Below are 21,810 nucleotides of genomic sequence, written 5' to 3'. Positions count from 1 at the left end.
CACTTTATTATTTTTCATCAATATTAAGTTTTAAAGAGCCTGATCGATAGAGAATCGTTTGAGAGAAGAAAATATATCTAGTTTTTCGTTTGAGAGTGTATAGATTTCATAAAAATAAAATTGCATTTCTGCCAATTGAACCATGCTGTTCGCTTTTATATACCGCCAAAATGTGTGACTTGCAATTTTATTTTTAATTTTTTATAAAATCTATGTACTCTCAAACGAAAAACTGAATATATTCTTTCTCTCAAACGATTCTCTATCGATTAGGCTCATTAAAAGTTAATATTAATGAAAAATAATAAAGTAAGAGCTAACTTAACGCTCAATTTTCATTTTTATTTTTTAAAAAAACTATTAACTCTCAAACGATATGAATTATTTAGAAATTAAAACTTCAATAGTCGGGGGGCCAATTTCACGGAGGTCCTCCCCTTGACTTAAGCCAAACTTAAGTCGCTTAATCGCTTATATAAGTGCATACATATGTATGTATTAAGATAAAAATGGACCAATCACAGTTTAGTCATTGTCGAAATTTTCTCTCTCTCTCAGCTGTGATTTCTTAGAGCTCCATTCCATTCCAGATTGCATTTGATTGAAAAGCCCCACAGTATATGTAAAATGTTTATCATTTTGCATGTAAAATTGCAGACGACAAAACCCATTGTAACTTGAACGCACGAGTGTCAGTTTCAAAAATATGAAGGTTTTTTGTTTTGTCGAATATGTGTAGATTCTTATTAGGGCTAATCCGATCAAGCGACGAAGTTAGGTAATAGGTTTGCCTTGCTCACACACAAGTCTGACCTTAAGTGGTATATAGTATACATACATATTCATAGTTCCCGTCACCTGAACTATACTACTTTAAGTCAGAGTATAGTCAGACTTGGTCGAATTGACCCAATTGACCCTTAAGAGGTCGCTGTCTACTGCTGTCTACGATGACCTTGAGTTGACTTTGATTTGTTAAAAAGTTCTGAAAACCTTCTGCTACCTTCATCTTGTAGTAGTTGCTATTTTGTTTATTAGAAATTATTGATTTTTTCTTATTTACAGCTTTTACCAATTTATCGTTTAGTCCGGTTAAAAAGAATAAATTCATCAAGCTCAAAAATGGCATTAAACAAACTTAGTATTGACAAAGTTAATATTGCTGACAAAAGGGTTCTGATAAGGTACCTACTGATTTAATCCTTACAAATTAAAAAGCCATTTTATATGTCAACTTCCTATTTATCAATTTTATTGTTTTAATTCATTATTTTCTTATGATTTTCTTAGAGTCGATTTTAATGTACCTTTGAAGGATGGCAAAATCACAAATAATCAAAGAATTGTTGCTGCTTTGGATACAGTAAAATATGCTTTGAATAACAAAGCAAAATCTGTGATTTTAATGTCCCATTTGGGAAGGCCTGATGGACAGAAAAATCCAAAATATACACTAAAACCAGTGGCAGATGAGCTGAAGACTCTTCTTGGAAAAAATATTCAGTTTTTGGATGATTGTGTAGGACCAACAGTAGAAGCTGCTTGTACAAATCCTGCACCAGGATCCATCATCTTATTAGAAAATCTAAGATTCCATGTTGAGGAGGAAGGCAAAGGTGTAGGGCCTGATGGTCAAAAAGTAATATATAATGTGCATTTATATTTAAATAAATATTTATGATAAATAATAAAAATTGTGATACATTTTATTTCAGATAAAAGCGGATAAAGATAAAGTTACAGAATTTCGGGCATCTCTGAGAAAATTAGGAGATGTATATATAAATGACGCATTTGGTACAGCTCATCGTGCTCATAGCTCTATGATGGGAGATGGATTTGATATTAGAGCCAGTGGATTTTTGTTGAAAAAAGAACTTGAATATTTTGCCAAAGCTTTGGATAACCCACAAAAACCATTTTTGGCCATTCTTGGAGGTGCTAAAATTGCTGACAAAATCCAATTGATTAATAATTTATTAGACAAAGTTAATGAGATGATCATTGGTGGTGGAATGGCTTACACATTCCTTAAGGTTTCTAAAGGCTTAAAAGTAAGCTGTTTTCATGTTAAACTAAAGCCATTACTTAAGCAAATATTTCAATGAAATCAAAATGTCACATTTACTTTAATTTTAGATTGGAAATTCTTTGTTTGATGAAGAGGGATCAAAAATTGTGAATGATTTATTAGCCAAAGCACAGAAAAATAATGTACAGATTCACTTACCTGTAGACTTTGTCACAGCTGACAAGTTTGCTGAAAATGCTGCTGTTGGCTCAGCCGATTTAGCTACTGGAATTCCTGATGGTTGGATGGGCCTTGATGTTGGACCAAAGTCCAGAGAATTATTTGCAGGTTAGTAGAGTAATTATATCAATTACAATAATTTTATAACTTTGTATGAAATATGTTGTTTATGATACTTTAGAGCCTATTAAAAGAGCAAAGGTAATAGTCTGGAATGGACCAGCTGGAGTATTTGAATTTGAGAACTTTAGTAAAGGTACAAAAGCATTAATGGACAATGTTGTTGAAGCCACTGTAAATGGTGCAATTACAATTATTGGGGGTGGTGATACTGCTACATGTGCAGCTAAATGGAAAACCGAAGACAAAGTAAGCCATGTCAGTACTGGTGGCGGTGCAAGTCTAGAACTTCTTGAGGGTAAAGTTTTGCCTGGAGTAGCAGCATTATCATCTTCTTAAAAATAATAAAACTGATATTTATTAAAATTATTGCAAGTAATTGGTTATGATTTATTACAAAGAGATTGGAATATCTTTAATGAAATTTAGACTACTTCAAGATAGTACGATACTAGTATAATAAAGGTTTTCATAAATAAGATTATTTAAAACTAGTATTTTACTTTATATTAAGTATTCTTTATGTGCTGTTCTGGTAATGTACAAAATTTACATTAAACATCTATGATCATTAAATTTGTTACTTCTTTTAAATTAATTTTCCTGCTCAATATTATTTTCATTTGAATTTGCAATTACTGCAGTAATAATTAAGCGATTTAAAATTTCTAAAGAATTCATCTAACCACCGTAAAATACTGTCGCTACCGACATATAATTATAATTTTGAGCTTACTATTTTATATATACTGGAGTCAGTTCTTTCGGTCAATATTTTGGTGTTGGGTGTACAATTTATATTCCTTTAAAATTTTAAAATGAACGATTATGATCTATATATTTATTTTAATCAAGTGATTGTAATTGTATAGTTAATGTTTAAATGTAGTTACATTATCCTGTCCATTTTAAAACCTACACACAGTTATCTCAAAATTAAACTCTGTAACAAACAATGTTTTAGACGAAGTTTGTTTCGTTCGAAAGGAATGTTGGACATGTTGGGCATACAATATAATATAGCTGCTGGTCCGACTTTGCGAGGTCATTTGGGAGATAATCGTGAACGTCGATTTACTTAAGATTATTAACTTTTTATTCAAAATGAACCAATCATTGTGCTGAAACTATTTTATAAACATACAGGTTATGGTTATAAAGTATTATAGAATTGAATAGTGAGAAAAAGTGCGTAAATAAGAATGGTATTTGCATTTTGACATTTATATCGCACTTCGGCGTCTTTTGGCTGCGCTCTTACATACTAGCTATATTTTAAGCGTTGTATAGGTTTAAATGGAACGTACCTTCAAAATTGAATAGGAGCTTTTAAAAAAATCAAAAGGTTATTTACAGGAACATTAGCAAAAACTTTATTAAATTTCTGTCACATTCATAATACTATATATTTGAAAATGTTTTATTTTAAGAGCTACAACAAATATAGATATTAAATTAGAAATGAAAACCAAAAAATAATTCATTATGCAACTCTGACCTCTTACTTTTATCATTTAAATTCAAACAGTTTTGTAGTTCGGGCTTTTTCCCGATAGGTGCAGTACAATCGATACTTAAACTTTTCCCAGAATCCTTTGAAACAAGGGGGAGGTAACCGTGATCGTGATTCGTGAATCGTGTGATTCGGTGACTCGGTGTGATGCCCGCCTGCTGAGGAAGTGAGGTGAGGAACTGAGGAGAGAGTTGTCGCTGGCCATCTCCCTTCTAATCTCTGTATACAGATTAGTGTATATCAAAGAAGCTATCATGACTGAAGATCAAATGGAGTTTGTAAGTATTGCTTGTTAATCATAAATATCCATTTTATTACTTGACTTAACCTCAATTTACTATCAAAGAGCCATATAAATATACAATATTCATACAAAACTTTGAGACAAATTTAATTCATTATTAATAAATTAGTCTTGTTAAAAATGACATCTTATTGATATTTATCTTGGTATCTGTTGGTGATTATTTTGTAGTTTATTCTTTACTGAACATTCTTTAGGATTGGGGTAATGAAAAGCTGCAGCATGCTCAAAAAACTATAGATGAGTCCCCTTATGACTTAGAAGCATGGAGCATTCTTATAAGGGAAGCACAAAACAGACCTGTCACAGAAGTAAGACCAGTATTTGAAAAACTTGTTACAGTTTTTCCTTCTGCAGGAAGATATTGGAAGATATATATTGAGCAGGAGGTAAAATTTAATAGAAACTACTTTTTACTTATACTTATATAAAAAAATATTTAAGTAAAAAATACATTAATAATTTCAGATGAAAATGCGCAACTTTGAGAAAGTAGAAAAGGTATGTTCAATCTAATTATCTGTGCCCAAAACATTTAATCCAAATACTATTAAATCTTTGGATTAATTATACATTTAAAGTTGTTCAATTAAGAACAATCTTATAAATATTTATTTATAATAAATACTTAATTTATTAAATAAAAGAATCTTACTTGAACAATTTTCTAAGAATTCAATCTTTCTATGTTATATTTTAAGAATACCAGGATATTACTAACCTTTAGAATCCAATTATTACCATATGTGAATTTGAGCAAATAGTACTTTATATGAGGTGAATAAATATATTTTTTTCACCATAAAACTATTATTTCATTGATTAATAACTGATTTGTTAATGCATTTGGGAAGTTGTTTTCTTCTGTGAGAGAAAAGATGTAAATTCATTTATATATATACATGTACAGGATGATTCATTCTAATCTAAACAAGAAATTATCTTGAAATTTATGAAAAAAATAACAAATGATTTAAAAAAAAAGTATTTAGACTTTAAAAGGGACATAAAATGATATCATTGGTTTGATCTTTAATATACTTTAAAAGTAATATGAAGGTCCTCTAAATTCCTTTAAATGGAACCTTGTGTTTTTTATTGTGTATTCCTTACAGTTTATTCCAAGAGCTTTATTAAATTATATTAATTTCACGTTTTATTCAGTTATTCACTGTGTAATTAAAAATTGTAAGTTGCAGAGCAATTATTCATGTGTATGCCTAGTGGTTGCATACCACTTCAAATAAAATTTTACTTACATATAATTTCATATTGAAATAGTAGTGAATGTGTGTGTGACTAGATGAAATAATAAATTTAATCAGTTTTTTTTTAAACTCTTGAGATAAACCTTAAGAATATACAATATAAAGCATAAGTTCACTCAAACTAATGATATCATCTTATGTTTCCCTTAACAACTAAACCATATTTTTAAAACATTGGGTGTCATATTTTTGACAAATTTTGAGGTAACTGCCTGTTGTGATTAAAACTAATCACCCTATATATATATATATATAGAAATATATCTTTCAAATAAAAAAAATACAAATAATATTGTTTCGTAGTATATCTTAAGAAGCCAACTTTCCGAATGTTACAGCCTTGAATTCCTTCCCAAAAATATATTTTGACATCTTGATCTCATAGTATACAGTAAATAAATATTGAAAATAAATAATATTCATTAAAAAAACTTTCATTCATGATCAGTCAAATTTATTAAATATTTTTATAATTATCAAATCACCAGTTTTCCTTCCCCCTTGCAAAATTTTGAGAATGTCTTGCCAATTCTCAAATATTGCGAGAACTCTCTAGAGGTAGCATAAGGTGATAAAGAATTTCTCTATTAATTAATTAACTGCATTAAAAGATCAAATTAATTTCTTTTACTTTTTTTGTCACCATATGTTGCTTCGCAGCGTCTAATTTTTTTGTAATGTTTTGGGATCATTCATTTCCAGATCCCCAGTAGGCATTCAAAATGAATAATTGCCCTTGTTTGTAGAGAGAAATAAATATATACTCTTGTTATATATACTAGGGCTTTATTTGTGTTGTTTAAATAAAACTTTTTCAATAATCTTTTCAAATATCAGTGAACAATAATTTATATAATAAAATATTCCTTATTTAATACATTGGAGAATTATTTTTATCCTAATTAATAGTAAAATTTTTTTTTAATGATTAATAAAACCAAACTTTCTTGTTTGATTGTGCCTTTTATGTATATTAATCAAGTATGTGTTATGAAGTAAATAAATACTATCACTTGCCTTTTTGGGTAAGTAAGGAGGCTAATATGAAATTTTTTCATAATTGATTGGAGCATAATATAGGAGATATCCTTCTTCTTAGATTTTTGCACACCTATAAAATTTTTCTTTTGTCTAACAGCTTTTCCAAAGGTGCCTCATGAAAATCTTAAATATTGAATTATGGAAACTTTACCTATCTTATGTCAAAGAAACCAAAGCAAGTCTTGCTACATATAAGTAGGTTTATTATTATTTTACAATGGTTGTATAATTCTTAAAATTATACCTATGGAATACTGAAATAATAATAAATTTTTTTTTATAGGGAAAAAATGGCACAAGCTTATGATTTTGCACTAGAAAAGATAGGAATGGATATTCACTCTTACAGTATTTGGAATGACTATGTTATGTTTCTAAAAAGTGTAGAAGCTGTAGGATCGTATGCCGAGAATCAAAAAATTAGTGCTGTCCGTAAGGTAAATTGACTGTATTAATAATATTTATGTTCATCGTTTTTTTTTTATTCTAACTTGTATCGCCTAAAACATTATTATAAGGTTTATCAACGTGGAGTAATCAATCCCATGATAAATATGGAACAATTGTGGAAAGATTACATGGCATTTGAACAAAACATAAACCCAATAATTGCTGAAAAAATGGCAATTGAAAGATCAAGAGATTATATGAACGCGAGGAGAGTAGCAAAGGAATTGGAAGCTGTGACGAGAGGATTAAATCGCAGTGCACCTAGTGTACCTCCTACCGGTCATCCGGAAGAAGTAAAGCAGGTAATAGGCTATTCGTTTTCTATAAGAAAAGTGTTTCTATGAACGAAAGTTAAAGTTGTAGCTCAAATTATTATGTTTTTTCATTAATGTAGGTTGAGCTCTGGAAAAAGTATATAGCCTGGGAGAGGAGTAATCCTTTAAGAACCGAGGACACTTCTTTGGTAGCTCGAAGAGTCATGTTTGCTATTGAGCAATGTTTACTTTGTCTAGGACATCATCCAGCTGTATGGCATCAAGCTGCCCACTTTTTAGAGCTTAGTTCTAAAATTTTGACCGAAAAAGGAGATGTTAATGCTGCTAAAAATTTAAGTGATGAAGCTGCAACCATGTTCGAAAGAGCAACAAATACTCTATTATCAAAGAACATGCTACTTTATTTTGCTCATGCAGATTTTGAAGAAGGTCGAGTAAAATATGAGAAAGTCCACCAAATTTATCAAAAATTTTTAGACATACCTGATATTGATCCTACATTGGTTTGTATTTGAGTAAATAATATATTGTAATATTATTAAACTTATGAAACTTATTTTATATCCATTAACTGTTAGGCTTTTGTGCAATACATGAAATTTGCTAGAAGGGCGGAAGGTATCAAATCAGCTCGAACTGTTTTTAAGCGAGCTCGAGAAGATGCAAGATGTAAACACCACGTTTACGTAGCGGCAGCATTAATGGAGTACTATTGCACTAAAGATAAAAATATTGCATTCCGAATATTTGAACTGGGTCTTAAAAAATTCGGTGATAACCCTGACTATATTTTATGCTATATTGACTACTTATCACATTTAAATGGTAAAACTTAAAGAACCTTCTCATTACGGTCCGCCAAATAAAATGTCTAAATATATATTGACCCAATCTATACACATTAAATTTTACTTTATAGCTGTAAGAGGTATCAATTTTTTGTACAAGACCTTGAAGTGTTTTTCAATTTGCATCCAGAAAGCCTTTATATAAAAAGTCTATAGCTATCTAGTTATGAGGATAAATAGACTTTTATGTACATGAAATTAGTCGTTTTATCTGACGGATCCTGTATAATCACCAATTATCAATATAATTTGAACTTAATTTTCGCTTACAGAGGACAATAATACAAGAGTTTTATTTGAAAGAGTTTTATCATCCGGTAGTTTAGAACCCGAGAAATCAGTGTAAGCCAATTAGTAATTATAATATTAATTTATTAAAATAACATTATAAAGTATTACCTCTATACTTATTTTATTTTCATTACAGTGATATTTGGAACCGTTTTCTAGAATTTGAGTCAAATATTGGCGACTTAGCCAGTATTGTTAAAGTTGAAAAGAGGCGTAGTGCTGTATTAGAAAAGGTTTTAGCAATTAATGATAAGGCTACTGTTAAATTATTTTTTTGATGTTTTTAATATTTAAATTAAATTCTCTTTAATAGATTAAAGAGTTTGAAGGGAAAGAGACTGCGCAATTAGTAGACAGATATAAATTTTTGGATTTATATCCGTGTACCCCGATGGAGTTGCGTTCTATCGGATACATGGAAGTTTCTAGTATAACCAGAAGTTCTGCTGTGATTGCGCGTGCACCTGATCCTGAAGATGCCATTGCATCACTACCAAGACCAGATTTATCGCAGATGATTCCATATAAACCAAAAGTTAATCCTTTACCTGGCGAGCACCCTGTGCCTGGTAAATAAATTCATTCATTTCTTTTTTGATTATTTTGTCTCCTATTTACAATCCGAAAATTCTGTAACCGATGAATTGTGAAATGTTTTTAGGCGGTTCATTTCCATTGCCACCAGCAGCTGCACAATTATGTACCATCTTACCTCCACCAGGTTGCTTCAGAGGTCCATTTGTATCCGTTGATTTATTGATGGATGTTTTCAGCCGAATACAACTGCCAGAACAAGGTATTCGCATTATGTCCAATTTAATAAATTTATTTAATTATGTTATTCTTAATAAAAAAAACATTGTAATTTTAGCGCCGTTACCAATTGCTGATAATGGCTGTGATACAAAATTATTTGATTTGGCAAAATCTGTACACTGGATAGTGGATGAAAGTAACGATGGCACAGGTTTAGGTCCCAAGAGACGAAGGTCGCGATTAGCTGGTGATGATAGCGAAGAAGAGGACCTTCCTCCACCTCCCGCTAATGATATTTATCGTCAAAGACAACAGAAGCGCGTTAAATAAACTTGATTAAAGAATTTTGTAAAATTAAATTTGGATTTCTATTCTACAATATTCATATATTTTTGCAATTTAGTTTTTTAATCTTTAAGCGAAGTTTAGGGATATGAATAAGGATAACTTTTCGTAAAAGACGACCATTTTGAATTCAAGTGCAATTGTGCACAAACATTTTAGTGCTATGCACATATTTTGCTATTGCTATTTTGTACAAAATATTTGATATCTGCTTAATTTTTGATGTATAAAAATTTAATCCGATGGATTTAGTTATTTGATCGCTGTATTATAGTTTGCCCATCTTTCATAAAATTAATATAGTACTTGAAATTGAGCATTATTCTTACTGATTTGTACAAAACATAATAAATACTGCTAAAATAAATGTTCATCGACTTTTCATTTTACTCCAAGAACCCTTTTCGAAAGAACATTTTCGTACAATACGAAATATTAAGCTGGATATGCACACTTCTGTTTGGTACTACCGGCAGACGTCTCTTCCTTCACTCCCTTCCGAGTTCGAAATTTCGAAGTACAAGAGAACTACTGCGGGCGGCGGCCGGCGGGCACTGCCTTCCAGCCTCCAGGTCAGGGCCGTCAGGGGGCTGTTTCCTACCGTGTACGGTAATACCAACTCTGTAGTCTGTAACACTGTAGCTCAAATGCTGAGTGTGCTGATTGTGCTGTCTACTATTGGCAACGCTGCTGCTAAGCGTGTAGGCTTCAGCGGCTTTAACTCAAGTTTTATTTATGAACATCAGGAGAATTTTTATTCTTTTTTTTAAATAAAACATGTCTGAAAAGCCAATCGTTTATTTATTTTGGTTTGCTCACGAGCATTTGGATTTTAGAAGAGCGGTTAGTAATTTGAGTTTATAATTCATTATACATTTAAAACAAAACTTTAAATTGATTTTATGCAGTTTTCAATTTTTATTGCTTTTCTTGATTATTTTTCATTATCAATTTTTAAGAGATTAATACAATGTATTCATTTTTTCCAGGAAATAAATTCAATACTTGAGATGTATAATATAAATATACAAATAAATGCACAGAAAGATTATGTAAGAAATAGTGATAACTACCCATGTGGCAAAACTATTCATAACGATATTAAAATTACCAAAAGTTTGGTCATTTTAATATCATAGCCACCACTTTCACTACATTAACAGGTGTTAAATTGTAATTTATTTAAAACTGCTATGCTTTGTTACAGCCTTATTGGTTAGTTACAGCAACTTCTGAAGATGCTATCAAGAAAGTGGCAAATCGAGCAGTTTCATTACGTTTTTGCCTTGAATTATGGGCTAGCAGTGAAAAATTGCAAGATTTACATAATGGTTTAAGATTATATCCTTTAGAAAAAATAAGAAAGCATATAACTAAGGATAAATCATTTAAAGTATCTATTGAAACATTTTGTAAACATTTTTCTCAAGCTGAAAAAATAAAGAAAATTGAAGTAAGTATAAAATGACTGTTAGTATATAAAAATAAATTTTTTCAGCTACATGATTAATAATAAAACAGTCTTTTAGTTATTTACCATTAGAAGGACCAGTCAAATTAAAAAATCCTGATACTACTTTGTGCTATATTGAATTTTATGGTCTGAAACCAAATAATATTCCTGATGAACCATATATGTATTTTTTTGGTAGACTGGTGAGCTGTTTTAATTACTTGTAGTCATTGCATTAAACAAATGTATCTTTTTTCTTAGGTTGCAAATGGACAAAGAGAATTGATACAAAAGTTGTCATTAAAAAATAGAAATTTTATTGGAAATACATCTATGGATGCACAGTTATCCATTATAATGGCTAATCAAGCTAATGTTAAAAGTAGTGATTTAGTTTTGGATCCTTTCGTTGGCAGTGGCTCTCTATTAGTTGCAGCAGCTTATTTTGGAGGCTATACATTGGGAACAGATATTGACTTTCTTATGCTACATGGTCGTACAAGACCAACTCGGATAACACAAAAAGTATGGCATTTTCTACTAAAGAAAGTGGTTTTAAAATATATTTTTTGTATGTAAATGTACTATTTATATTAATAGGTACGAGGTAAAGATGATAGTATCATTGCAAATATGAATCAGTATGAACTAACTTCCTACCACCTTGATGTTCTTGTGTCTGATTTTTCTCGGCCTATGTGGCATTCTAATTTTCGAGTAGATGCTATTATTACTGATCGTAAGTAAAACAAAATAAAAATTATATATATTTTTAAGAACTTCTTAAACTATTGAATGTAGCACCTTATGGAATTAGAGAATCAACTGAGCGAATAGGAACAACTAAAAAGAATTTAATAGTTGATGCAAAACAGATGTCTGTGCATATTCCATCAAAAATTAATTATGAGCTACCACAAATATTTAAAGATTTATTAATCTTTTCTGCGAGACATTTGAAGTTAAATGGTAGACTAGTATGTTGGTTTCCATTTTTCAGGTAGCTTTAAAAGTTATTTATTAATATTTTAAAAACTGTCAATACTACTTTTTATTTTTTAGAGATCAATATTCAGAAGATCAGTTACCCTCTCACCCTTGCTTACAAATTCTAGCTAATTGCGAGCAAACCCTCAGTAATTATACTAGCCGTCGACTTTTAACTTATGTAAAGATCAAGGAGCCAGAGGTATAAAAAATCTATTAGCTAATTGAATGTGTGTCTTTGCTGAACTGAAGAGTTTGCTCATACAGAAATTGAATTCTGTATTAAGAGGAGTCCTAAGCAGCAAAAAGTGACAAACGGCAATATTGTCAATTATTGAAGTCTAGTAGTTGACGCCACTGTGCAAGAAAAAGTAAAACTAATTTACCATATGACGCTATATGTTGGTAAACATACGTGCGCAAAGTACTCTGTGAAACAATAAAAAAAATAAGCATTTGGTTGTCTTCGGCAGATTTTGGTCAAATTCGGCTATGATAGGTTAAAAATATTATATACTTAATTGAACCTTTCATTGTCGAAATTTGACGGAAACACTGGTTGCAATCAGTGGAAATAGCTCCGGAGCTGCCACTGAAATACTTAATATGATTGGTCGATCTGAAGAAACCCTACCTCTATGGCTAATCATACCTCGTTATTTCAGTAGCAAATCCATATCTGCTTTTTTACTAAATACAACTATTAAGAGCCAAGTTAACAAGTCTAGCTTATGACTAGCCAGTTAAAATTAGTACAGTTCATGTAACAGGAATTATACCACTTTAAGCTGGCTAAACCGTAAGCTAGGTTTGGACTGCATTCCGAATTATGCATGAATTCTATAGAATATACAGGTTATGTCATGTTTATCATAAAATTTAAACATTTTATGTGCGCATAAGTGTAATTTGGAATTACCCCTTGGTGGCATTGGTCCTCGGAATAAGGAATGCTAAGCCTAACTTGACGGTTAGTCCGACAAAAATCATATAGTTCATATGTCAGAAAGTATCATTTTTTAGTCCGACTAGCCCTCAATTCGGGATTGGGACTGTCCCTTACTCTAAAATCCTTCTAGGCCAACTTGAGTTTGCCGAAAAGGACAGACGCAAGAATGAATAAGTTTTTTTTTATCTCTTCAATGCGTCAGCAGCCAAATTTTATTTCCTGTAGGTCTGCTCAATTGCACTAAGAACTTTATGGTCACAACCAGTTTGTATTAAAAACAAATTGTATAAATTAATAAAAAAATTGTTTCAATTTAATAATTTTTTTATTTATCTCAAATGAATAAAGACTAGTTTTTCCATTTTTTGGTAAACGTTTTGGTAAATTTATCCATTTAGTAAAGTTGGGAATCGAATAGTTTACTACAGTATGTGATTTTTGCAAACAGATAAATTTTACCAGTAGGTTAAAAAACGGACTTAATTAATTGTTTCTTATAAATATTTAATTTATCGACTATAAAAAGCCACCGGGCTGGTCGGTTCGACTATATCACTGAAATTGAGTTGTATTTGCAGAGATGAAACGGGAGATTGCTCATGCCAGGTCCCGAGGCAATCCCTACCGGTAGGCGGCGCTGGTGTTGGCAAACGCGTGTCTCAGGTCCATCTAACCCCTAACGCCATCTATCGGAAGAGACCACGAAGCACGAGCGTTAAGCTTAGAATAGGGTAAAACCAGAGATGAAACGGGAGATTGCTCATGGCATTGTCCTAAAATAATCCTTGCCGGTAGGCGGCGCTGATGTTTGTTAGAAGTTGAAAATTCCATAAAACCACTAACGTCATCTGTCGGACGCGAATGGAAAGCACTTTGTTAGGCACACACACCATTACTGTGGTGCGAATGCGTGTGCAACCTCCTTCGGTTACCATCGCTCAGCTTCGGACATCTTCGCTATACATCGAGTTCGAGAGAGAACGGCATAGTTTTATCGGATCTCTCTCTCCCTCTCGATCTAACTTTCGTTTAGCCGAAGAGCCGAGTAAAATTCCTTTTCGTCCTGCTAGGCCAGGCGATAGAGCATTTTTGCATGACATAAATACTAACAGCAAACCGCCTGTGCGATTATATAGAAGGGGGTGCGTAGATTAATGGCTATTTTAAATCTCTATTGACTGGCCTATTGAGGCTTCTGCTCTTAATCGTTGCAAGCATTAACACACACACATGCGTGCAACTACGTTAATTATTAATTATCAACATATTATAATTCTTCGCAGGGTCAAAACTATTCTTAAATTTAAAATTTCTATGAAAGAATGACAAAAATATATTTTTCTAGGAAGGTAATTTTTTCGAGGTACCTTCTCTCCTCTAGATCCATTGCTTTTTGCTAAATCAGGGGCACCTCGCGAAGGCTATTGCAATGGTCTTGAACGGAGCAGAGGCTATGTTTGTTCCTTTTTGCTTGATTTAAGTTTTAATTTATTTTTAATATACAAATAATTCATATATATTTAGAAAGAAAAAGGCAAAAACGAACAAAACTCATTGCGCGTAACTCCGTTCCTGAGCATGTTTGCTCTTACCCCCTGGAAGGGAGGGGAAGGGTAATAAAATTTGGAAATGGGAACCTGAAAAAGAAAGCCTACCTATCACCGAAAGCTATAACGCCTACCTATAGTACGCAAAGCTAAAAAGCCTACCTATATCGAAAAGCTAAACCTGAAAGAAAATACACACGCACGCAAAATATGATAACGCAATTGAAGAACCTGAAAAGAAAACACACGCACGCAAAATATAATAACGTAAACGAAGAACCTGAAAAGAAAACACACGCACGCAAAATATAATAACGTAAACGAAGAACCTGAAAAGAAAACACACGCACGCAAAATATAATAACGTAAACGAAGAACCTGAAATGAAAACACACGCACGCAAAATATATTAACGCAACGAAGAACCTGAAAGAAAAAAACACACGCACGCAAAATATAATAACGCAATGAGAACCTGAAAAGAAATCCTGCCTAACACCGAAAGCTATAATGCCTACCTAAAACGCAAAGCTAGGGGGCCTACCTATATCGGAAAGCTAAACCTGAAAACACAAGAAAAAAAGAAAAATATGGTTTTAACCGAAGAAGGACCGATTGGAAGCTACCGGTAGCTTCTCTCGGTCATTCTTAGGTTAAATAAATAAAATCCACAGTTTTACCCGTGGGACTCACTCGTTCGGCGAAAATCCAACGATGGTCGAGCTGCAGTCTGCGGGAGATGACGACGATGACGGAAACGGCACTCCCGATATTTAAATAATTGTATTATTTCGACGCGGCGCGACGCGCACTTTTTAAACGAGACTACATACGCGACGCGGATATTTAAACAAATTAAAAATCGCGGACGCGGAAGATTAAAAATTGCACTCGCGACGCGAAAGTTTCAAACTGTACTGCGAAAAATCGGGTTTAAAAATTCACTCCGCGACGCGGACGTTCGATTCGCGCACTTACACCTCAAAGTGAGGTCGCCCACTATAACAAAAAGAAACAAAAAGAACTCCATGTTATTAAATTCTATCTATTTGATTGTAATTGGATGTTTATTTCTAGCTTGAAAAGAAAAATAATGTACTTACAGGCTATGAGAGTCCTTGAGGCTGTTGCCCTTGGCCGCTGCATCCACCAAAACGATGCACTACCACAACACTCGCGCCGCGCACTGTCTTTATTTTCGATTTTTTTTCGAACGTAAATACTTTAATTTTAATCACACTATGCATATTTCACTATTGTATTCATTTAATTAAACCCGCACTGCGAAAAATATCCTCAATTAATGAATCATTTTTCATTATAACAATGGTTAAGTTTCGTTAATATAACAAATAAATTCATCGATTTAATAACGAATAGTTCATTACGTACTAAACTATTCGTTAAATGAATCAATGTATTTCTTATATTAACTCACTTTTTTCATTCTTATAACAAAAACTTGTTCAATTATTTCAGTATTTTATGTGGGGTATAATTAAAGAATCACAATAATAAAACTACACTTGTGTGATTAAAATAAAGTATCTTTAATTATTATTATTCGCGAATAATTAACTGGTTGTCGATGATTACGACGAAAAAAAAACCGGCGCGCGCGATTCACCGACAACCACCACGTGTAGATTCGGAAACTGAACTGCCACTTTTGACAAGCAACGTGCTCGTCCAGAAGTGACGTAATCGAATCTGATTGGCTGGAGATTTGGCTACGCCAATCAGTGCGATTACTGACTTTCGGTTTGGATGATTTAAAGATGGGAGCCATTTTGGATTTAAAATGGCGACTGCTGATTAATTATCTGCATTTTTATAACCAATCAGCGATCAGCATTCTAAATTCAGCAAACAATTAAGCATTAAGCGTGTTTAGACAGCTTAGCACTGTGATAGCGCTGCTTAAAATTAAAATGCGCCATGATTGATCTCGAATTAACAGAATTGACCAATCATAATATAGCGTTAAGGTATTTGGATTGCTAATAAAAATGATTTTCTTAAAATGAAACCAGGCTAGCAATTGGCTAGTTTTACTGGCAAGTCCATTTAGGCAGACACTATGCAAAAAGTATCAGGCAAACGCCGCATAAAGCTAAAATTATTCTTAATTTTGTGGCTTGTCCTTTCATAGAATGAAAAAAGGCCTATTTATTCTTAAAGGGATCCTTCAGGCTCTCGTCGTAAGCCGCAATAATGAAAAGATGAAACGACTTGAATGTTAATCTACACATAACGTCGTATCATTGCCCAAAAGTTTCAACTTAATAGGTGCTTTCGAGGATTCCCTTAAAAATAGACAGAAAATAAATTTTATACATAGGCCAGGCGATAGAGCATTTTTGCATGACATAAATACTAACAGCAAACCGCCTGTGCGATTATATAGAAGGGGGTGCGTAGATTAATGGGTATATGTTTTTCACTCGAGTTTCGTGTCCGGCTAATTGTTATAAACCATTTAATGCCAAAAAATCGCATTTTTTTCAGTTTTTTGCTTGTAACTTTTTATCTAATGGAGCAATCTTAATGCCCCCGCGAAATAAAATGTAGAGCATTAAAATACGAAGAGATTGCCGGATCAAAAGTCCTGATCGGATAATTAGCAGCGGGGAAAAATCGGAAAAACCGGAAAATTAGGCGTTTTTTCAAAAATTCATAACTCGGCCATTTTTTGAGCTGGAGCACCGGGCTTTTGGGAAAAAGTAGAGAATTGTAGGTAGTTTATGTGTGCAAAACCCTATTACTGTGAAACAATTACTTTAGTCATAGCAGCAGTTTGAATTTTCGAGAGCGCGATTTTCGAGCGAGGCTGTATGAAATTCTGTTGGGGTGATTTTAATTTTGAAACCAGATTTGAAAAGTTGACATCGTGCCCTACAAAACTGCAATTTCAGTTTTTCGATAAAATGCTTGTAAGTGGGTGAAAAAGCTACGTAAAGTCGGCGAAAAACGGCCGAGCGCGCTCGCGCGGTCGAGGAGTGGAGGACCGACCGGCGGCGGCGGGGAAGATATATGCGCGCTCGGCCGTTTTTCGCCGACTTTACGTAGCTTTTTCACCCACTTACAAGCATTTTATCGAAAAACTGAAATTGCAGTTTTGTAGGGCACGATGTCAACTTTTCAAATCTGGTTTCAAAATTAAAATCACCCCAACAGAATTTCATACAGCCTCGCTCGAAAATCGCGCTCTCGAAAATTCAAACTGCTGCTATGACTAAAGTAATTGTTTCACAGTAATAGGGTTTTGCACACATAAACTACCTACAATTCTCTACTTTTTCCCAAAAGCCCGGTGCTCCAGCTCAAAAAATGGCCGAGTTATGAATTTTTGAAAAAACGCCTAATTTTCCGGTTTTTCCGATTTTTCCCCGCTGCTAATTATCCGATCAGGACTTTTGACCCGGCAATCTCTTCGTATTTTAATGCTCTACATTTTATTTCGCGGGGGCATTAAGATTGCTCCATTAGATAAAAAGTTACAAGCAAAAAACTGAAAAAAATGCGATTTTTTGGCATTAAATGGTTTATAACAATTAGCCGGACACGAAACTCGAGTGAAAAACATATACCCATTAATCTACGCACCCCCTTCTATATAATCGCACAGGCGGTTTGCTGTTAGTATTTATGTCATGCAAAAATGCTCTATCGCCTGGCCTATGTATAAAATTTATTTTCTGTCTATTTTTAAGGGAATCCTCGAAAGCACCTATTAAGTTGAAACTTTTGGGCAATGATACGACGTTATGTGTAGATTAACATTCAAGTCGTTTCATCTTTTCATTATTGCGGCTTACGACGAGAGCCTGAAGGATCCCTTTAAGAATAAATAGGCCTTTTTTCATTCTATGAAAGGACAAGCCACAAAATTAAGAATAATTTTAGCTTTATGCGGCGTTTGCCTGATACTTTTTGCATAGTGTCTGCCTAAATGGACTTGCCAGTAAAACTAGCCAATTGCTAGCCTGGTTTCATTTTAAGAAAATCATTTTTATTAGCAATCCAAATACCTTAACGCTATATTATGATTGGTCAATTCTGTTAATTCGAGATCAATCATGGCGCATTTTAATTTTAAGCAGCGCTATCACAGTGCTAAGCTGTCTAAACACGCTTAATGCTTAATTGTTTGCTGAATTTAGAATGCTGATCGCTGATTGGTTATAAAAATGCAGATAATTAATCAGCAGTCGCCATTTTAAATCCAAAATGGCTCCCATCTTTAAATCATCCAAACCGAAAGTCAGTAATCGCACTGATTGGCGTAGCCAAATCTCCAGCCAATCAGATTCGATTACGTCACTTCTGGACGAGCACGTTGCTTGTCAAAAGTGGCAGTTCAGTTTCCGAATCTACACGTGGTGGTTGTCGGTGAATCGCGCGCGCCGGTTTTTTTTTCGTCGTAATCATCGACAACCAGTTAATTATTCGCGAATAATAATAATTAAAGATACTTTATTTTAATCACACAAGTGTAGTTTTATTATTGTGATTCTTTAATTATACCCCACATAAAATACTGAAATAATTGAACAAGTTTTTGTTATAAGAATGAAAAAAGTGAGTTAATATAAGAAATACATTGATTCATTTAACGAATAGTTTAGTACGTAATGAACTATTCGTTATTAAATCGATGAATTTATTTGTTATATTAACGAAACTTAACCATTGTTATAATGAAAAATGATTCATTAATTGAGGATATTTTTCGCAGTGCGGGTTTAATTAAATGAATACAATAGTGAAATATGCATAGTGTGATTAAAATTAAAGTATTTACGTTCGAAAAAAAATCGAAAATAAAGACAGTGCGCGGCGCGAGTGTTGTGGTAGTGCATCGTTTTGGTGGATGCAGCGGCCAAGGGCAACAGCCTCAAGGACTCTCATAGCCTGTAAGTACATTATTTTTCTTTTCAAGCTAGAAATAAACATCCAATTACAATCAAATAGATAGAATTTAATAACATGGAGTTCTTTTTGTTTCTTTTTGTTATAGTGGGCGACCTCACTTTGAGGTGTAAGTGCGCGAATCGAACGTCCGCGTCGCGGAGTGAATTTTTAAACCCGATTTTTCGCAGTACAGTTTGAAACTTTCGCGTCGCGAGTGCAATTTTTAATCTTCCGCGTCCGCGATTTTTAATTTGTTTAAATATCCGCGTCGCGTATGTAGTCTCGTTTAAAAAGTGCGCGTCGCGCCGCGTCGAAATAATACAATTATTTAAATATCGGGAGTGCCGTTTCCGTCATCGTCGTCATCTCCCGCAGACTGCAGCTCGACCATCGTTGGATTTTCGCCGAACGAGTGAGTCCCACGGGTAAAACTGTGGATTTTATTTATTTAACCTAAGAATGACCGAGAGAAGCTACCGGTAGCTTCCAATCGGTCCTTCTTCGGTTAAAACCATATTTTTCTTTTTTTCTTGTGTTTTCAGGTTTAGCTTTCCGATATAGGTAGGCCCCCTAGCTTTGCGTTTTAGGTAGGCATTATAGCTTTCGGTGTTAGGCAGGATTTCTTTTCAGGTTCTCATTGCGTTATTATATTTTGCGTGCGTGTGTTTTTTTCTTTCAGGTTCTTCGTTGCGTTAATATATTTTGCGTGCGTGTGTTTTCATTTCAGGTTCTTCGTTTACGTTATTATATTTTGCGTGCGTGTGTTTTCTTTTCAGGTTCTTCGTTTACGTTATTATATTTTGCGTGCGTGTGTTTTCTTTTCAGGTTCTTCGTTTACGTTATTATATTTTGCGTGCGTGTGTTTTCTTTTCAGGTTCTTCAATTGCGTTATCATATTTTGCGTGCGTGTGTATTTTCTTTCAGGTTTAGCTTTTCGATATAGGTAGGCTTTTTAGCTTTGCGTACTATAGGTAGGCGTTATAGCTTTCGGTGATAGGTAGGCTTTCTTTTTCAGGTTCCCATTTCCAAATTTTATTACCCTTCCCCTCCCTTCCAGGGGGTAAGAGCAAACATGCTCAGGAACGGAGTTACGCGCAATGAGTTTTGTTCGTTTTTGCCTTTTTCTTTCTAAATATATATGAATTATTTGTATATTAAAAATAAATTAAAACTTAAATCAAGCAAAAAGGAACAAACATAGCCTCTGCTCCGTTCAAGACCATTGCAATAGCCTTCGCGAGGTGCCCCTGATTTAGCAAAAAGCAATGGATCTAGAGGAGAGAAGGTACCTCGAAAAAATTACCTTCCTAGAAAAATATATTTTTGTCATTCTTTCATAGAAATTTTAAATTTAAGAATAGTTTTGACCCTGCGAAGAATTATAATATGTTGATAATTAATAATTAACGTAGTTGCACGCATGTGTGTGTGTTAATGCTTGCAACGATTAAGAGCAGAAGCCTCAATAGGCCAGTCAATAGAGATTTAAAATAGCCATTAATCTACGCACCCCCTTCTATATAATCGCACAGGCGGTTTGCTGTTAGTATTTATGTCATGCAAAAATGCTCTATCGCCTGGCCTAGCAGGACGAAAAGGAATTTTACTCGGCTCTTCGGCTAAACGAAAGTTAGATCGAGAGGGAGAGAGAGATCCGATAAAACTATGCCGTTCTCTCTCGAACTCGATGTATAGCGAAGATGTCCGAAGCTGAGCGATGGTAACCGAAGGAGGTTGCACACGCATTCGCACCACAGTAATGGTGTGTGTGCCTAACAAAGTGCTTTCCATTCGCGTCCGACAGATGACGTTAGTGGTTTTATGGAATTTTCAACTTCTAACAAACATCAGCGCCGCCTACCGGCAAGGATTATTTTAGGACAATGCCATGAGCAATCTCCCGTTTCATCTCTGGTAAAACATATATGCATTGTTGCCAGAAAGCGGAATAAAGAGAGCGGAGATATTTTCTCGGACCTCTCTGTCTTTCTCGCTGTTAGCTTCTAGCAGAAGAGTCGAGGCAAAATCTTTCCGTTTCGCTTTGCCGAAAATCTACCAATATTCGATGTCATTTATATTTGCAGGCCAATGCCTTTATACATGATTTTTTCAGCATATTTATTTATGAGCACTGACTTATTTAAATCAATAATAAATTAAGGAAATGCGTAATTGTTATATAATAATTATTTTAACTATAATTTCATCGTTTATTTCGCTTATTTCCGTAAAATCTGAATTTCTTTAGTTTATTATTGATTATTGTAAGTCAATGGCCATTAAAAAAAATTTAATCTTAAAAAAAAAAAGAAAAGTACCGTTCAGGAATCGAACCCGGACCCACAAATCGCCACGCGATTACCTTACCGCCTAGACCACGAGGCTTATTCAGTGCACCGTAAACAGATAGTCTTTTTAAGGGCTTGAAATCTTCTTTTAAACCATATAAATAAACGAGCAACCGACAGCTTTATTCATTATTATTCTGTCATAATGGT

General features: G+C 33.5%; 3 protein-coding genes across 10 annotated transcripts; all 3 read left to right on the top strand.

Annotated features, from left to right (window-relative positions):
* The first annotated feature begins 573 nt into the window (after positions 1 to 573).
* On the top strand, positions 574 to 2,947 carry Pgk (phosphoglycerate kinase). Of its 4 annotated transcripts, none has more exons than XM_066742403.1 (6): positions 574 to 691; positions 1,066 to 1,184; positions 1,291 to 1,639; positions 1,716 to 2,054; positions 2,140 to 2,359; positions 2,433 to 2,947. In XM_066742403.1, exons 2-6 carry the CDS (start codon positions 1,123 to 1,125, stop codon positions 2,708 to 2,710), a joined length of 1,248 nt encoding a protein of 415 aa, XP_066598500.1. In that variant the 5' UTR covers positions 574 to 691; positions 1,066 to 1,122; the 3' UTR covers positions 2,711 to 2,947. The 4 variants fall into 4 exon arrangements, with proteins under 4 accessions (XP_066598500.1, XP_066598499.1, XP_066598498.1 ...); XM_066742402.1 differs by having other exon boundaries at positions 602 to 712; XM_066742401.1 differs by having other exon boundaries at positions 613 to 672.
* A 1,076-nt stretch (positions 2,948 to 4,023) lies between these two features.
* Positions 4,024 to 9,957, top strand: su(f) (cleavage stimulation factor subunit su(f)). The gene is made up of 13 exons (XM_066742351.1): positions 4,024 to 4,162; positions 4,386 to 4,577; positions 4,657 to 4,689; positions 6,595 to 6,692; positions 6,781 to 6,934; positions 7,016 to 7,249; positions 7,342 to 7,725; positions 7,801 to 8,047; positions 8,343 to 8,412; positions 8,498 to 8,594; positions 8,675 to 8,930; positions 9,023 to 9,157; positions 9,233 to 9,957. Exons 1-13 carry the CDS (start codon positions 4,139 to 4,141, stop codon positions 9,445 to 9,447), a joined length of 2,139 nt encoding a protein of 712 aa, XP_066598448.1. The 5' UTR covers positions 4,024 to 4,138; the 3' UTR covers positions 9,448 to 9,957.
* Positions 9,958 to 10,126: 169 nt separating this feature from the next.
* LOC136782734 (tRNA (guanine(10)-N2)-methyltransferase homolog) lies at positions 10,127 to 13,150 on the top strand. 5 transcript variants are annotated; one of them, XM_066742364.1, is made up of 8 exons: positions 10,127 to 10,305; positions 10,452 to 10,514; positions 10,670 to 10,915; positions 10,984 to 11,118; positions 11,177 to 11,440; positions 11,516 to 11,654; positions 11,717 to 11,892; positions 11,978 to 13,150. In XM_066742364.1, the coding sequence occupies exons 1-8, from the start codon at positions 10,240 to 10,242 to the stop codon at positions 12,032 to 12,034; spliced, it is 1,146 nt and encodes a 381-aa protein (XP_066598461.1). In that variant the 5' UTR covers positions 10,127 to 10,239; the 3' UTR covers positions 12,035 to 13,150. The 5 variants fall into 5 exon arrangements, with proteins under 5 accessions (XP_066598461.1, XP_066598463.1, XP_066598464.1 ...); XM_066742366.1 differs by having other exon boundaries at positions 11,717 to 11,896; positions 11,978 to 12,115; XM_066742363.1 differs by having other exon boundaries at positions 10,128 to 10,305; positions 11,717 to 11,915; positions 11,978 to 13,149.
* The last annotated feature ends 8,660 nt before the right edge of the window (positions 13,151 to 21,810 follow it).

The sequence above is a fragment of the Prorops nasuta genome, unplaced genomic scaffold (assembly GCF_024137725.1).
Source record: "Prorops nasuta isolate Cenicafe-Biocafe unplaced genomic scaffold, Cenicafe_Pnas_1.2 PNAS00030, whole genome shotgun sequence".
NCBI classification, from domain to species: domain Eukaryota; kingdom Metazoa; phylum Arthropoda; class Insecta; order Hymenoptera; family Bethylidae; genus Prorops; species Prorops nasuta.
The sequence above is the reverse complement of the archived record's forward strand: the minus strand, read 5'-3'. Positions and strand labels throughout refer to the sequence as shown.

Excerpts from the sequence above, each read along its gene's own strand:
- Pgk (XM_066742401.1), top strand. The coding sequence starts at position 628 with ATGTTTATCATTTTGCATGTAAAATTGCAGACGACAAAACCCATT. Across the intron at positions 1,185-1,290 it reads GACAAAAGGGTTCTGATAAG|AGTCGATTTTAATGTACCTT; the intron begins GTACCTACTGAT and ends TGATTTTCTTAG. Across the intron at positions 1,640-1,715 it reads TAGGGCCTGATGGTCAAAAA|ATAAAAGCGGATAAAGATAA; the intron begins GTAATATATAAT and ends ATTTTATTTCAG.
- LOC136782734 (XM_066742363.1), top strand. The coding sequence starts at position 10,240 with ATGTCTGAAAAGCCAATCGTTTATTTATTTTGGTTTGCTCACGAGCAT. Across the intron at positions 11,441-11,515 it reads CAACTCGGATAACACAAAAA|GTACGAGGTAAAGATGATAG; the intron begins GTATGGCATTTT and ends TTATATTAATAG. Across the intron at positions 11,916-11,977 it reads TGTTGGTTTCCATTTTTCAG|AGATCAATATTCAGAAGATC; the intron begins GTAGCTTTAAAA and ends TTTATTTTTTAG.